The sequence below is a fragment of the Enhydra lutris genome, unplaced genomic scaffold (genome assembly GCF_002288905.1).
Source record: "Enhydra lutris kenyoni isolate GAN:26980312 unplaced genomic scaffold, ASM228890v2 scaffoldscaffold12, whole genome shotgun sequence".
Taxonomy (NCBI): Eukaryota; Metazoa; Chordata; class Mammalia; order Carnivora; family Mustelidae; genus Enhydra; species Enhydra lutris.
This window is the reverse complement of record NW_019154096.1, coordinates 68,798,671-68,816,343: the sequence shown is the minus strand read 5'-3', so window position 1 is coordinate 68,816,343 and position 17,673 is coordinate 68,798,671. Positions and strand designations below refer to the sequence as shown.

The 17,673-nt window shown below is 40.0% G+C and overlaps 1 protein-coding gene across 2 annotated transcripts in view; it reads left to right on the top strand.

The window, feature by feature from the left end:
* The window catches only part of LOC111144782 (CDK2 associated cullin domain 1), a 78,578-nt gene that overhangs the window by 12,569 nt on the left and 48,336 nt on the right, over positions 1-17,673 (top strand). For both annotated transcript variants that reach the window (XM_022499242.1, XM_022499243.1), the window contains exons 2-3: positions 14,953-15,079; positions 16,228-16,330. In XM_022499242.1, the coding sequence (XP_022354950.1) occupies positions 14,953-15,079; positions 16,228-16,330 (230 nt within the window). The remainder of the gene's footprint in view (positions 1-14,952; positions 15,080-16,227; positions 16,331-17,673) is intronic.

Genomic DNA, 17,673 nt, shown 5'->3' with positions numbered 1-17,673 from the left:
GTTCCATGTGCACTAGAGAAGAATGTGTATTCTGTTGCTTTGGGATGAAATGTTCTGAATGTATCTGTGATGTCCATCTGGTCCAGTGTGTCATTTAAGGCCTTGATTTCCTTGTTGATCTTTTGCTTGGATGATCTGTCCATTTCAGTGAGGGGAGTGTTAAAGTCCCCTACTATTATTGTATTATTGTTGATGTGTTTCTTTGATTTTGTTATTAATTGGTTTATATAGTTGGCTGCTCCCACGTTAGGGGCATAGATATTTAAAATTGTTAGATCTTCTTGTTGGACAGATCCTTTGAGTATGATATAGTGTCCTTCCTCATCTCTTATTATAGTCTTTGGCTTAAAATCTAATTGATCTGATATAAGGATTGCCACTCCTGCTTTCTTCTGATGTCCATTAGCATGTTAAATTCTTTTCCACCCCCTCACTTTAAATCTGGAGGTGTCTTCGGGTCTAAAATGAGTTTCTTGTAGGCAACATATAGATGGGTTTTGTTTTTTTATCCATTCTGATACCCTGTGTCTTTTGATTGGGGCATTTAGCCCATTAACATTCAGGGTAACTATTGAGAGATATGAATTTAGTACCATTGTATTGCCTCTAAGGTAACTGTTATTGTATATTGTCTCTGTTCCTTTCTGATCTACTACTTTTAGGGTCTCTCTTTGCTTAGAGGACCCCTTTCAATATTTCCTGTAGAGCTGGTTTGGGGTTTGCAAATTTTTTCAGTTTTTGTTTGTCCTGGAAGCTTTTAATCTCTCCTTCTATTTTCAATGATAGCCTAGCTGGATATAGTATTCTTGGCTGCATGTTTTTCTCGTTTAGTGCTCTGAATATATCATGCCAGCTCTTTCTGGCCTGCCAGGTCTCTGTGGATAAGTCTGCTGCCAATCTAATATTTTTACCATTGTATGTTACAGACTTCTTTTCCCGGGCTGCTTTCAGGATTTTCTCTTTGTCACTAAGACTTGTAAATTTTACTATTAGGTGATGGGGTGTGGACCTATTCTTATTGATTTTGAGGGGGGTTCTCTGAACCTCCTGGATTTTGATGCTTGTTCCCTTTGCCATATTGGGGAAGTTCTCTCCAATAATTCTCTCCAATATACCTTCTGCTCCCCTCTCTCTTTCTTCTTCTTCTGGAATCCCAATTATTCTAATGTTGTTTCATCTTATGGTGTCAGTTATCTCTCGAATTCTCCGCTCGTGGTCCAGTAGCTGTTTGTCCCTCTTTTGCTCAGCTTCTTTATTCTCTGTTATTTGGTCTTCTATATTGCTAATTCTTTCTTCTGCCTTATTTATCCTAGCAGTGAGAGCCTCCATTTTTTTTTTTTTTTTATTTGACAGACAGAAATCAGAAGTAGGCAGAGAGGCAGGCAGAGAGAGAGGAGGAAGCAGTCTCCCCGCTTAGCAGAGAGTCCGATGCGGGGCTCGATCCCAGGACCCTGGGATCATGACCTGAGCCGAAGGTAGAGAGAGCCTCCATTTTTGATTGCACCTCCTTAATAGCTTTTTTGATTTCAACTTGGTTAGATTTTAGTTCTTTTATTTCTCCAGAAAGGCTTTTTATATCTCCCGAGAGGGTTTCTCTAATATCTTCCATGCTTTTTTCGAGCCTGGCTAGAACCTTGAGAATTGTCATTCTGAACTCTAGATCTGACATATTACCAATGTCTGTATTGATTAGGTCCCTAGCCTTTGGTACTAACTCTTGTTCTTTTTTTTGTGGTGAATTTTTCCACCTTGTCATTTTGTCCAGATAAGAGTATATGAAGGAGCAAGTAAAATACTAAAAGGGTGGCAACAACCCCAGGAAAATATGCTTTAACCAAATCAGAAGAGATCCGAAATCGTGAGGGGGGAGAAAGGGGATAAAAAGAGGTTCAGACAGGAAAAAAAAAAAAAAAAAAAGAAACAATTAAAAGAAGAAAACAAATAAAGAAAAAATATAAAAAGGAAAAAAATATATATATATTAGATAAACTAGTTAAAAAACGTTAAAAAAGAAAAGGGTAAAAGTTAAAAAAATTTAGCAGAAGAAGAGAAAAAAATTGAAAAAGAAAAAATATTAAATTAACTGCAAGGCTAAAGAATCATGGGGAGAAAGCCATGAGCTCCGTGCTTTGCTTTCTCCTCCTCTGGAATTCCGCTGCTCTCCTTGCTATTGAAACTGCACTCCTTGGTAGGTGAACTTGGTCCTGGCTGGATTTCTTGTTGGTCTTCTGGGGGAGGGGCCTGTTGTAGTGATTCTCAAGTGTCTTTGCCCCGGGCGGAGTTGCACCTCCCTTACCCGGGCAGGTCTGAGTAATCCGCTCGGGTTTGCTTTCGGGAGCTTTTGTTCCCTGAGCGCTTTCCGTAGAGTTCCGGAGGGCGGGAATGAAGATGGCGGCCTCCCGGTCTCCGGCCCAGAGGAGCCGAGAGCCCGGGGCCCCACTCCTCAGTGTGCCTTCAGAGAACAGCGCCCTATTACTCCCGTCACCCTGCCTCCGGCCGCGCTCCGAGCTGACCGAGCCTGCAACCGGTTCAAGGTAACCCCGAGCTTAGAGCTCACTCCTCGGCTCTGTCTCTGTAGCTGGCTTCCCCGTTCTAATACCTGTAAGCTCTGCGACACTCAGACACCCCCGATCCTTCTGTGACCCTGCGGGACCTGAGGCCATGCTGACTCCGCATGGGTTTCACCCCGGTTAAGCCTCTGGAGCGATGTCCCTCAGCGGAACAGACTTTTAAAAGTCCTGATTTTGTGCTCCGTTGCTCCGCCGCTTGCCGGGAGCTGGCTCCTCCCCCCGTGGTCTATCTTCCTGTCGCTTTGGATTCACTTCTCCGCCAGTCCTACCTTGCAGAAAGTGGTTGATTTTCTGTTTCTAGAATTGCTGTTCTTCTCTTCGATCTCCCGTTGGATTTGTAGGTGTTTGCAATCTTTAGATAAGCTATCTAGCTGATCTCCCGCTACCTGAAGTAGTCTCAGCCTGCTACTTCTCCGCTATCTTGACTCCTCCCCTCTAAGGATATTTTTGCTGGATATAGAATTCTAGATGGGCAGTCTTTGTTTTGTTTTTTCAATACTTTAAAGATGCTTTTCCATTGTCTTCTGGCCTGCCTTTTTTCTTATAATACATGTCCATGTAGTCTTATCTTTGTTCCTCTCTCTAACTTGTCCTATTTTTCTGGCTGCTCTGAGGATTTTCATTTATGGATTAAGTTTTCAAGCTGGTCCCATTTCAGGTCTCAAGGTCCTACTGTTCTACAGTCAGTATCCTTTCACTTAAAAGATTTATCTAAGCTTTGAATTATTTTTGTATGGTAATTGTTTAACCTGCACAATCATTCTGTTTCTGATTTTTGGGCTATGTCAACCCTGTGCCTATAAGAACTAAGAGATTCTTTTATTTTTATTTTTATACATTTTTTTAAAAAAAGATTTACTTATTTATTTGACAGAGGGAGAGAGATCACAAATAGGCACAGAGAGAGAGGAGGGGAAGCAGGCTTCCCACCGAGCAGAGAGCTTGACGCAGGGCTCGATCCCAGAACCTTGGGATTATGACCTGAGCCGAAGGTAGAGGCTTTAACCCATTGAGCCACCCCAGTGCCCCAAAGAGATTCTTTTAATGAGTCATGGATGCTCTTTAGTCTTTGTTCATTGAGCTAATCATTTTCTCAAAGTTTTCACCTGTTAACAGAATCAGACAGCCCATTCCATAGTCTTTGTTTCTCATTTCCATCAAAACTGCCAGAACAGTCTGCCATGTCGTTTCCTCAAGAAGAACTTTATTCCGGGTCATTGCAGGTGATAATTTGGGTACCTCTTTGCTGCTTCCTGCCGTGTACTATTGCATTGTGTTATCTGATGTTGGCACTTCCATCATTGCCTCTAAATCCAACTAGATTGGTAAACCAAAGCCAGCTTCCTGGCTTTAGAGAATGTGCCCTGTCACTACTTCAGTATTTTATTGATTATAGTTCAGTGCAAGAAATCACTCTAGATATCCAAAGCAAGAAGATATTTAATACTGGAAATTAGGCCTTCTAAATATTGTTGAAAGGTTGGAGGTGTAGAAGTCGGTGAGGCTGCTCCATTCAAGCGGAGGGCAGGCTTCCGCCGCTGCTGCGCCACCACCATCCTGTGTCATCATAGCTGCGTCGCTCACCTCTGAAGTGGATCACTAGACACTGGTGCTTGGAGTTTTTTAACTTTACTTGGCAGAATCACAAGCCATAATAATACGCTTTGTCTCACTTTGACCTTCCAAATTCCACTCAAATGTGTCTCATTGGTGGAATCTAATTTGGGAGGTGTAATTAGTTCAGCTTTCCATTCTGCATTGGTTAGCTTTCTATGATGGTAACCCCCAAATAACCCCCAAATCTCAGGAGCTTATGGAACAACATAGGTTTACTCTTGTTCATGTTATATTCGTGGCTGACAATTGCTTGTGGCTTTTCACGTGTCATCTCATTCTCAAGAGCAGCTCTTTCCAGGGTCATGTCACTCTTGGCAGAGGCAAACAGAAGAGTGGACAGAAGCACTAAATGGCTTTTAAAGTTTTTGCTCAGATGTAGCACATGTTACAGCTGCTCATATTGCAAATATATTAAACAGAATAGAATGGTTTCCTGTCACCATGTGTTGAGGATGGAGGCAGGTGGGACTAGGGTATGAGGATAAAGGGCAATGAGTGGATAGAGACAGGGAGGGTGTGTGTGTGTTGCGGGGGGATCTTGCATTAACTGATACTGTGCCATGATCTCCAGAAAATTATTAACCCAGTGCACCAAAAGTTTCTCTTCTTCAAATGAACAAAAGTTTCATGGGATTTTAAATTGAATTCCATGAAATTATTCTGTTTTTTAAAATTAATGATTAAAAAAGGTGTTAAAGTTGACTTTTGAATTAAATGAAAGTGTTAACTGATTTTGGTAAATCCTGCCCTTTACATCTGCCAGTTTCCAGATTGGCTGATCCTTTTACAAGTGTATCAGTTAATGCATTCAGGTCTTAAAATATGCGCTGTTTGTAGCATCTGTGGTTGTTATTTGGTACCTTCTTGCCTTCCAGCTTAGTGGAGTTGTGCTGCAGTAAGTGACACTGTGATATTGATTGATGGGCTGAATTTCAGGGTCTCATTGGGAATCTTGTCTTGCCGTTTTTTGACATGTTATTGTACAAAGTGACGTCAGTGAAGCTTTAAGAGAAAGCCATTGTAATGTTTATTTAAGGCCCAGTCCCAAATCCCTAAAGGAAATGAATGCTGCTTATTTCTTCTTTAAACTGTAACTCTGAGCTGTAGACCATATGTAATCACATGGTAAACTGTTAAATACCATATAAAAATTATTGTGGGTAGCCTTTTGTACCATGTCTTAGCAGGACAAACTGGCCTTCTGTTTTTCTTCCTACTTTTAGAGTCATTTGGCTATTAACCTCTATAGATAGAGTTCTAGATCCCATAATTTGTAGTTGTAGTTGTGCTGACCAGACATCTGAATGGCATTTTATCCCATAGAGATTTATTTAGGGTCTTCTGTATGCCAGGGTAATACTTTAGACTCTGGTGATGAGACAGAGTTTAGGAGATGATGAGAGGTAATTATGATATGATTAAGTGCTGTAGTAAAGCTGTGTAAGTACATGGTAGAAGAAAAAGAGAATCTTTTTATGAAAATAAATGAAAGCTTTTCAGAAGAGGGGCCCCTGGGTGGCGCAGTGGGTCGGGCCTCGGGCTCTTAGTTTCAGTTCTGGTCACCAATGCGAGGTTGTGGGATCGGGCCCTACGTCCAGCTCCGTGCAGAGTCTCCTGGGGTTTCTGTCTCCCTCTGGCCCACTCTGCACTCTCACACTCTCTCTCTTTCAAATAAATAAATATTAAGAAAAAATAAGTTTGTCAGGAGGATTGATGAGGTGGGATTGGGTTCAAAGAAACTTCCTTTGCAGAGGGGGTATTCTGTGCCTAACACCCAGAGCTGACATTGTTGGAACACAGGGTGTGCAGACCGAGTGGTGCATATTAAATACAGATAGAAGGGTGTGTAGTGAGGGACATGCCATGTTAGGGGCAGGATTTTCTTCTGTAGGAATAGGAATCACTGAAGGGTATTAGGGGAGCTACCTTGGCAAATATGTCTTATTTTTTAATTTAGATTGGAAAGGATCATGAACGGAAGCCTAAAGACGAGTTGGGGGGTTGTAATTGTTATAGTCCAGACAAGAGATGATGACCCGAATAAATAAAGCATTGGAAGAGGTCATGTCTCAGATTTTGGAAATATTTGGGACTAGGGTCTACGAAATTTGGGGGTGAAGGAGGGAGGATACAGATCTGGGATGAGTATAGGGATGTGTGTGTCTTTTTTAACATCTACGGAATAGTAATGTAGAGAGGTCTAGCGGGCAGTTGGTGAACTCTGAGCTTTCTCATTTCCAGTGACATTGGAAATACTGAAACACAAATGTCTTCTCACTAGATTTTTTTTCTCTTTCTGAGGGTTTGAAATTTACCAAACTCTTTGGCCTTAAAACAACACAAAACTTTTTTTTTTTTAATACAGGTTTATAATTTATAAACTCAAATTGTATGAAAAGATACATAATGGAAATCAGTGGTTCCCTCCCCTGCCCATTCCTATTCCTGGACCTGTAACCTAGAGTCAGTCACTTAGCATTCATTTAGCTGAGTTCATTTAGCTGTTTCTTCTAGTACTTATCCACACACTTCAGTGTGTTAATGTTGTTATTGCTTGATTTATCACTTTTGTATGATCAGTTGACTTCCAGTTATTAATATGAGGTTTTAGTTCTTATACCTCTACCTACCTTACCTCTTCAGTTCTTTTAATATCACAATTTTTTGTTCATTTAATAAACCATCTTTACATTATGACTTTGTAAATATTCACCAGAAGGCTAGAAGTGCACTCAGATTCCGTTTTCTTTCACATAGATCTTTGTTATTAGTTGCTTTGTTTATACTTACATCATTTTTGTTAAACTTATTTTTAAAAAATCTCAATAGCTTTACCAGATCCACTATATATCTGTCACTGGTGTTTTAAAAATGTCCAGTTAGGGGTGTCTGGATGGCTCGATGGGTTAAGCCTCTGCCTTCAGCTCAGGTCATGATCTCTCTCTGCTCAGCAGGGAGCCTGTTCTCTGCCCCCGCCCCTCGCCTCTCTGCCGGACTCTCTGCCTGCTTGTGACCTCTTTCTCTGTCAAATAAATAAATAAAATTTAAAAAAAAATGCCCAGTTAATCAGCATTTTCTTTTTGTCTTGAAGTTGTTAATCTTTTTCTCTTTATTCCTTAGGGCCACTACACAGTTGCCTTGCAGGGGCTTCCCAAATAGCTGGAATGATTGTTACTTGATGTCTTCCTTTTTAGTGTTTTCCCGTGTGTGTGTGTGTGCGCGCGCGTGTGCGCGCATCGAACATACCTTCTAGTAGCTTCCTGAGAAAATGTTAGTATATTATAAAGTTTCAGGTTTCTCTTTCTAAAAATTTTGCCTTCACCAATTGACAGTTTGGGTATAGAATTATTAAGTAAAAACTTTTCCTTGGAATTTTTTAAGTGTTGCTTCATTGACTTTAAGCTTGCAGTATTCCACTGGAGCATTCAGGTGTCATTTTAATTTTTGTTCTTTTGTATGTGGCCTTTTTTCCCCTTGAAAAAATTTCTGGGGTATTTTCTTATATTAATGTGTCAATACTTTTCTCCCTTTACATTTTTTTCTATTCCTTTTTTCTGGAATGATTAGTAGTCAGATGTTGAGTTTCCTGTTTTTGTCTTCTGTCAACCACTTTTTGCTATATCCTCTTAATGTTTGGGGAGAATTTCTTAATATTTTCTGTTTTTTTTTTTAACAGCTGCTATATTTTTATTTTAAGAGCATTTGGATTGCTGCTTTTTCATGGCAGTGGCATTGATTTTTGTCTTAACCTCTTTAAGGATAATAATTATAGGGGTTTTTTTTTTCAAGTTTTTAAAGTTCTCTTATCTTTTTTTTAAACAGATTGTTTTTTTTTAAAGATTTTATTTGATTCAGAGAGATCACATGTAGGCAGAGAGGCAGGCAGAGATAGAGAGGGAAGCAGGCTTCCTGCTCAGCAGAGAGCCCAGTGCGGGGGTGAATCCCAGGACCCTGAGATCATGACCTGAGGCGAAGACAGAGGCTTAACCCCTTGAGCCACCAAGGTGCCCCATTATCTTTTTTTCAGTTTTTGTTTTGATTTCTTGTGTCTGAGACTTTCTGCAAATCTTGGTGATTCATAGCTGTCTACTTATACATAAAACTGGAAAAGGCTAATTGTGTAGTTTTGTGTTTACAAGGGACCTTACCAAGTATAAGTGTTGGCCTTCACTTTAGGCTAATTAGATGCAGAGCTGCTATTTTGTTGGGCAACTGTCAAATATTAGTATGTGAATGTCCTTTCTCTGGCTCTGTTCCTTTTTTTTTTTTTTTTAATTTTTTAAAGAAGATTTTATTTATTTATTTGACAGAGATCACAAATAGGCAGAGTAGAAGGCAGAGAGAGAGGGGGAGAGCGGGCTCCCTGCTGAGCAGAGAGCCTGATGCGGGGCTGGATCCCAGGACCCTGAGATCATGACCTGAGCCAAAGTCAGAGGCTTAACCCACCAAGGCACCCAGGTGCCCCCTCTTCCTTTTCTAAGGGAGGATCTTCCATCTTGGGGGAATGGTGGGGGCGATAGTTAAGTGGAACAGGAAGTAAAGTACATTTCTCCTGGTCCATGGTATTCTAGAATTTGTGAGAAGGAGCAGGATTAGATGTTTGAGTGTTTCTTATATTGACTTTTGGCTTTTACTTAATCCATCGGCCCTGAACTTCATACAGACATGCTTGTGCATGTGCCCCTACCCCCTTTATGTATCTTTGTCTCAGAGTCCCAGCCTTTTATCTTTCAATTTCTATACAGATTCCCTTTTTACTGTTTTGTCTACAGATTTGCAGCCAATCTTCACCTCTCCCCTCCCTACCCCTATTCTGTGCCTCTAACCCACACTCATTGTATCCTGTCTTCAAGCCCTGAAATTCTCTGGATCCTGTAGGGCTAGATTAGCTCACTTACTGGTGTTTCCAACTCAGCACACACTGCTTTGTACTACTATTTCAGTTAAACTTTCCTGGTTTTAAATGTCATGGAGAGATTAACTTGTAGGAAATCAACAACAGACTTTTAAAACTACAGCAGACCTACACTTAGAATGATTTATACCTATGTATTCAGTTGAGCAGATGCTTTCTATATGAATATTAGATTTTGGATTAGTTGGAGTTAGAACTATAATAGATGATACCCCTTGACATTCAAAGGAAATAGGAGAGCTTCAAAGCCAGGTTTACTTCAGCCTTTGTGAAAAAAAAATACCCTTTAAGCTTTAATTCCAGAATGACTAATAAGTGGTATGCCGTCAGCTGTTTTTATAGTAAGGATTTATTTCGACTTTCATTAATTTATTTCACATATGTTATTGAGTACTTTACCATGTGCTAGGCACTGTTTGGAGTTGGGGCTCTAGTAGTAAATTTCTCCTTCGGGGATTTATGTGTTATTTGAGGGAGATCAATAATGTCAAGTTTTGATAAATTACTTGAATTACTTGAATAAAAAAGTATGAGAGTTGAACATATTAACTCCTGGTATAAGTTATATATTTCTAATAGTTTCTTATTTATTAGTAACCTGCTAATATTTCTTGAACCTTAGATTTCAACTATTCCATGTGTTTTAGACTTTTATTTCAGTTTATTTTAGTAAAGGTCAATTAACTCTCTCAGTAAGGGTTAGATTACGTGAACTTGTTATCTTATGTGTTCCTAGTTTTAAGTCTTGTGGCCAGCACTAGGGTTTTTACATATTTTGAACTTCACTGTCTCCAGAGGGCACTGCATGCTTCAGTTCTTTGAAGTGTTCATTGCTTTACTCATCTGGGTTCCTGGCCTAGGCTTGTTGGCTTTTGAGTTTTTTTTTTTTTTTTTTTTTTTTTAATTTTTTTTTTTTTTTTTTGACAGATACCACATGTAGATGGGGAGGCAGGCAGAGAGAGAGGGAGGGAAGCAGGATCTCTGCCGAGCAGAGAACCCGATGCGGGACTCGATCCCAGGACCCTGAGATCATGACCTGAGCTGAAGGCAGCGGCTTAACCCACTGAGCCACCCAGGCGCCTGGCTTTTGAGTTTTGTAGCACCTTCTTTAAACTGTCTGAAAAGAAGTGCATTATTTTCAGCGGGAAAATCTAACCTAGATAGAATTTAGTATTATTTTTTAAGCTTTTATTTATTTGAGAGAGAGAGAGAGAGAGAGAGAGAGAGAGAGAACGAGGGGTGGGGAAGGCAGAGGGAGAGAGAAGCAGACTCCCTACTGAGCAGGGGAGCCCTATGTGGGGCTTGGTCCCAGGACCCTGAGCCGAAGGCAGATGCCTAATGGACTGAGCCACCCAGGTGCCCCCCCAAAGTTAGTAATTTAATAGTAATTTCTTTTTTGTTTAGTTCCCATACTTTGTATTTCTTTTTGGCAGTCTGTACTTTCTTGTGGACAAAGTTAAAAGTGATTGACTGCATTTCTCCAACAAGAAGATCTAGTTTTAGAATTGAGGACTACACCCCACACAATTCACAGACATGCTTTGTATATATGTGTGTATATTTTTCAATCAGGGGTGGATTGAGATTAGCAGGGAAATAACAAATACCTTACAGTGTTTGGGATTGTTATTTTAAGTGTTGCCTGCATGTTATGACTGCAGGCGTGAAGAACCTTCCTAATCTTTGGCTGAGAGTATATCCCAATGTTTGTTCGTTCTTCGGACTACCTCTAGTTCCTCTGATACTTGTCTGTATTCTGTTCTTTTGCTACGATGGTGAAGATTGGCTGGTTTCCTAGAAGAAAGTTATATTAGCTAATATCTTAGTCCATTCAAGCTGTTATAACATGTCAGAGGCTGAGCGGCTTATAAACAGCAGACACTTATTTTACATAGCTCTGGAGGCTGGGAAGTCCAAGGTGAAGGTGCTGGCAAATTCAGTCTGGCAAGGGCCTGCTTCGTGGTTCATAGTAGACTGTCTTCTTACTGTGTCTTTACATGGCATAAGGGGCAAGGAAGCTCTCTGGGGGCACTAACTCCCTTTATGAGGATCTCACTCTCATGATCTAATCACATCCCAAAGGTCCCACCCAGTACCATCACACTGGAGGTTGAGATTTCACCATACGAATTTTGGAGGAAGGGACACAAATATTCAGTTTACTACAACAGCTATCATTTAAGGTCAACTGAATTGGTTACTTGCTTATTCCTTTCTCATGCAAAATATATGTAGAAATAGATTTTTATTGTATTTGTATTTGGAAATGTAGAGTGGAAATAGATAGGACTTTTTTTTTATATGGAAATAGGCTTTAAGATCTTCCGTGATCATGGCTTTTTCATTTTTGGTTTTAAATTCTCTTTTTAAAGATATGTAAAAGCAGAACATTAAAACAAAAACATGCCACATGAAAGACACCTGAGAGGCATCAGCGATTACCACTTCTGTAGTAGACTCCGTTCTGTACTTATAGCTGCAGGACTTTACATTTTAGCTTCTTTTTCCTCCTTTGTATCTTTGATTTGGTAATTTGCTGAGGCGTAAAGTCTGTGCTGGAGAAGTGGGAGCGTTCCCCACCTGTAACAGAGGTGGAGTTCATTGAAAGCAGTAGTCGGGGTGCCCCTGTTATGTTCGTTCTTGGCTTCTGTACTTGAAGTTTTCTTTCTGAGGATGTCACTTACCTTCTTTAAACTTAAACTTTTGATGTAGGGCAGGTATGTGATATGGTTTAGGTGATAGACTGATTGGAGATTCAGTAACCTAGAATCCCATAGCGCAAAAGTGATGTTCTTTTTAGTTATTTCCAGTTTTCTTTTTTGGTTTCCTTTGAGTCTTTCAAAAAGCAGAAAGGTGGTATTTTGGAGCTAGTGTGTAACACTTCTCCACATTGGCCAGTCTCCAGTTTTCACAGGGAAAGCAAGCACCAGCTTCAAAACCTTTTATCAGGCGGGAGGACACGGCTAGAATTTAAACAACAACACTGTATTTATTTCTGTACCACCTTTTGTTTAGTGGAAAATGACACTTTTCTATTTTTGATTACTTTTTCTTCCTCCTTTTTAAGGCACAAATAGTTGTAAGCATAAGGGGGGGATTCTAGGAAGCACCTGCAGGGCAGTGGAGAGAAGAGACAAAAAAAGGTAAGGAAGCCAGTAAAGAAGTCACCGCTGTGGACAGCGGGAGTGCAAACGAGTGGGGAGCTCTGGGAGTCCGTGTAGCACTTGCGCCTCAGCCTTGTCTTACTCCAGAGCAAAGGGAGCTGCTGGGATATTTATACCAAATTCTCATTCATTGTTACTTGAAGGCCCCTGGGGTTGTTGATTATTCAGAACTTCCAGGCTGTCCCTCCTTCACCAGAGCAACTCTGACGGCCAGAGAGAACCCTGAGGCAAATAATGGTTGGTGTTGACAGTGGCCTTTTTGGACAGAGTAAATGGGTGGGCCACCAACCGTTTCCACTGGATTCTCCAGTATTCTGAGCTGCTCTTATATCCTCCTCGTCCTAGTAAACAGCAGCCCCATCCTTTGATGCTCAGGCCACAAACTTTGGAGTCGTCCTTGACATTTCTGTCACCTCTTCCTCCAAACCATCAGCAGATCTGGTTGGCCTAACCCCTAAAATTTATTTGAAATCTGACCTCTTTGACCCCACCACTGCCACCTGGGTCAGCCCCCATCATCTCACAGCCTCCGGACTTTGCTCACTTCTAACATAGCAGTTGGATGAGCCACAGAAAAGCTAGGTCAGACCACCACATCACTTCACCCCAAAACCCTCCAGTCCCCATCTTACTCAGAGTAAAGGAATGGCCACTAAGGTCCTCTGTGATCTGGCCACCTCTGTCCTTATGTGTGTGCATGTCCGTGTGTATATGTGTATTCAGTTCTTCTTGTTTTTAGACTTATGTGGAGTCAAAATATTTGTTCTCCGTTCCTTTCAGTGCAGGAATATATTTGTCAAGATTTTCATTCTATCTTTACAACTACATCCTGGTTGATCGTCTTGTTTTTAAATTTTCATACAATAGGGGCGCCTGGGTGGCTCAGTGGGTTAAGCCTCTGCGTTTGGCTCAGGTCGTGATCTCAGGGTCCTGGGACCAAGCCCCGCATTGGGCTCTCTGCTTAGCAGGGAGCCTGCTTCCCCCTCTCTCTTTCTGCCTGCCTCTCTGCCTACTTGTGATCTCTGTCAAATAAATAAATAAAATCTTTTTTTAAAATTTCATATAGTAAATATACTTTTTTATGGTGTACAGTTATGTTGGTTTTGACAAATGATTGGAGTGCTGTATCCACTAGGGTGGTTCTACACAGGAGTTCATTCTCCCACGCTACCCTTTGTAGACGTCCTCCCTACCTTCCAGGCCCCAGTCTGTTTCCCTTCTTATAGTTTTGACTTTATTAGCATCATATAAGTGGTTCTTTTCTTTTCTTTTCTTTTTTTTTTTTTGAGACTCTTCTAATATGCAGCCATTTTGGTCTGATTTTTTTTCAATTGGCTAAATACATTTATGATTATTCCATGCTCTGTGAATCAGTAGTCATTCCCTAAGTGTCCTTGAGAATAAATTTAAGCAAGAAAAGTGAATTGATTTAAAGAAAATACTGAACAGCAGTGACAGAGGTGGTACATACATAAGAGAAACATTTTGAACCTGAATTTAGAAATCAGTAATGTGATACGGAAAGGTGCTAGATAAAGTCTTTATGTGGTACTTCTGGCAGTCATTAGCCATGTACTCTTGGGGAAGTCAACTCTTTGCTCCCCAGTTTCTGGTAAAAGACATAATAAAATACCTGACCTAGTAGTTGTTAGCTCCTATCTCCTGAGATAGTGGTGGTTCATAAGACACATGGTATTTGGGCACCTGGGTGACTCAGTAGATGAAGCCTCTGACTCTTGATGTCACCTTGGATCATGATACTGGGGTTGTGGGATCGAGCCCCATTTCCGGGGCTTGTCCCTCCTGTGCCTCTCAAATAAATAAAAATAAAATCTTAAAAAAAAAAATACACAGGGTATTTTTGGCTTTGGGATAGCTCTTTGCTCCAGGGCAGGTGGGTAGTCGCTCTTTTTCACGTTAGCATTTCATTGTTGCGAAGCAGCTGTTGGCCTGGATTTCAGAGTTGTTAGGACCAGCTGTTATAAAAGCTTTATGACCTTTGGTGAAGGACTAAGAGCCAGACAGTAGGAATGAGGAAAGCCTCATTGTAAGTCTCCCAAGTCGTTGACGTTTTTCTGTTGGGCTTATCAGATGTAAGATAGGTAGAATCTGAGTCAGAGCTGTGGAAGTGCTGGTGGTGCCAAAGATCCCTGCAAGTTTCTAGCAACCTCTTTTGTTGAGGTAACGTTTGGACTTTGATTCTCGTAGTCCTGTTGTTAGTTAGGTTTCCTCAGGGGTGTCTCAAAAGGTTGATTGTTGGGGCTCATAATTTCATAGAATTTTATTGTGGTTCATGGATAGGCCATCTTGTCATCTCATTGTCAGTGTATATCCAAGAGTGAGTGTGTATTGGAGAATGCCCCACTGTTAATGCCCCACTGATAATTGGGAAAGGAAACCAATGATGCTTGCTTGTTTTGTTTTTATTTTTTTATTTTTAAGGATAGACTCATGGTCATTCCTTTTTACATCATAATTAATGGCTGCTTTAAAAATCTCTGACAGGATTGGTGCTTTGTTTTTTTTTTTTTTTTTGAAATGAGATAGTAATTGAGTTGTATTTAGGTGGTAGAGTGTCAAAAGAAATTAAAGCAAATGAAAGGAATCTGAGAGCACAAAATTGCTGTGATTTGTGTTTACTTTACATGTGGTATATAGTAATCTTTATTTTACTTTTTACTTTTAGTAATGAATGTTATAACTATTGAAGATTATAAGAGCACATACTGGCCAAAATTGGATGGTGCCATAGATCAGCTTTTAACCCAGAGTCCTGGTGACTATATCCCCATATCCTATGAACAGATATACAGGTAAGTCAAGATTTCATTTGCCTTGGTTTGAGAGGGTATATTAAGGTTCATGACCCCTTGAAATATGGCAGTATATGTACACATGTAATAAATGTCAGGTGAGGAGGATCTCTAGGTTAATTGTATATTCCACACTTGGAGGTTGGAGGTTTGAATTATACTTTCTGCATCAGAATTGGCTTTCAAATCAAGGTAGAGTTAAGCCCAACTCTCTTAAACTTCTTCCCATCTCAGCCTGCTACCCCCACTATACATAATGAAGAAACTTTGGAGGTCAGCGAAAAAGATGAGAATGACAAGTATCTGGTGCAGAAATACTTTTTGTCTTACATGGAGACCCTGGTTTAATCTCTTGATGTTTATTGACATACAGTCCTAACTATTTTTGGTTATTTTGTTGGCCAGTTCCTGGTAAGTGGAAGCAGCAAATTAGGGAGGACCTGGGATGGGACATGAGAGCAGCCTAGTCACAGAGGAGGAGGTGACAATCGTGTTGTTCTACACAAGTGATGCACAAAGAGGTTACATTACAAACCTTTTTGTGAGTTAGAAACTTGGTACTAATTATCACTCTCCCGTATTTTGACATTCACTGAAATGAGAGAGTGAGAGAGAAGCTGGTTTGTGAATAGTTATCATAGTCAGATTTTCAGATTATCACCCAATACTAGATTATCTAGTACTGACAAAATGTGTAATGCAGTACTCAGAAAGATTTACCGCTGGTGGTAGTATTTCTTTGATCTGAACACAGATGGGGGCAAGGTAAATGTCTTCTTAAAAGTGATGATTGGTCGCGGTGTCTGAGTGGCTCAGTTGGTTAAGCGTCTGACTCTTAATTTCCGTTCAGATCATGATCTCAGGGGTTTGAAATGGAGCCCTGGGTTGGGCTGCTTGCTCAGTTCAGAGTCTGCTTGAGATCCTGTCCCTCTGCTCTTCCCCCTGTTCGAGTGTATGCACTTTCTGTGTGTGTGTGTCTCTTCAAAGATTAAAAAAGTTGTATGAAAAAAAGTTGTGATTGGTCACTTTTTTTAGGCCTGAATTAATTATTTAACTAGTGACTGTATATCCAAAGTATGCATTCCTCTTAGGTTGAATAAAGTGCTTCATTGTTAACTTGGTTTTCCTGTTTTGGTTTTTCCCCACAGTTGTGTGTATAAGTGTGTTTGCCAGCAGCACTCAGAACAGATGTACAGTGATCTGATTAAAAAGATAACTAATCACCTAGAGCGAGTCTCAAAGGAGCTGCAGGTAAAGAACTGATCATACTGATTTTTGCTTCCGTGGGATTTTTGGATTGGTTGGAATTAGTATATATAATACATATTCAGAGGCTTATTAATTTGATAATTGTATAAATTTATAAATGTTTCCTAGATGAATATTGACCAAATTATCTAACCTTTAAAATAAATTGTTGGAAAATTAGATATAAATTATCTAAATTATCTAACCTTTAAAATAAATTATTGGAAAATTAGATATAAATTGTAGAACTTTTTAGATTGAATATACTTCAGACTTTAACTGATTCCAATTATTACATGTTAACGTTTCCTTTTTTTTGCATTTTAATTTTTAGCCCCAGGGGCATTTTTTGCATTTTAATTTTTTATTTTTTTTTTTATAAACATACAATGTGTTATTATAAACATACAATGTATTATTAGCCCCAGGGGCAGGTTTAAACACTTCACAGCACTCACCATAGCACATACCCTCCCCAATGTCCATAACCCCACCACCCCCCCCCCCCCCCCCCCCCCCCAACCCTCAGTTTGTTTTGGGAGATTAAGAGTCTCTTATGGTTTGTTATGTCAACGTTTCTTTTATTTAAAACTTTATTTCTGCTAACTTCAGTATTTGATGGCTTTTGTAATATAAATTATGTATTTTTTAATGTTTTACTGTAACTTTTTTTGGTATTCTCTTTGAAGAGTGGTGTTTGCCTGCTAGTTTCTGATGTTTGCTAATATAAAAACAACTGACGTCAGCATTTTGTTGGTAAACCTCTAGAGAGGAACATCATCCCAGCTGTGAAATCTGGGTGGGAGCAAGTAGTAGAAGTACTCTGTTTAAGGAAGCATTTGGCTTCTGATCCCTTCCCCTTCCTGCCTTGGTGAAGTTTCCAGTGCTTGAAGGTCAGGGACTATCTTTATGCCAGGGCCAGATGGTATTTTAGTTCTGGTGTAGAAGTACCATGATGTGTAGAAAAGTCACTCAGCAGTGGATGATCAGGGTACGTACCACACCTAGAAAGGGCTCCTGCAATTCTGTAGCATCCGCAGTTTCCAGCAACTGCTGGGGCGGGCTTTGGCCTTGATGATGTTCCTCACTTACCTTGTGGTCTGAGGTATCTTGGTCTTGTTTACCCCAAAGAGTTGTTGCACTAAAGTAGCCTTTTTTTTTTTTTTTTTTTTTAAATTATAGTGAGAGCTATGTTTATCATAGCCAAGTGTATACTTTTCCTGCTGTTAGAGTGTAAACTGTTTTCTTAATCCTTTTGGCACTAAATATGAAATCTTTATTCATGTAACAAATATATTTAGTACCTAGGCATTGTATCTAAGTTGTAGATGAAACCCAGGATCCAT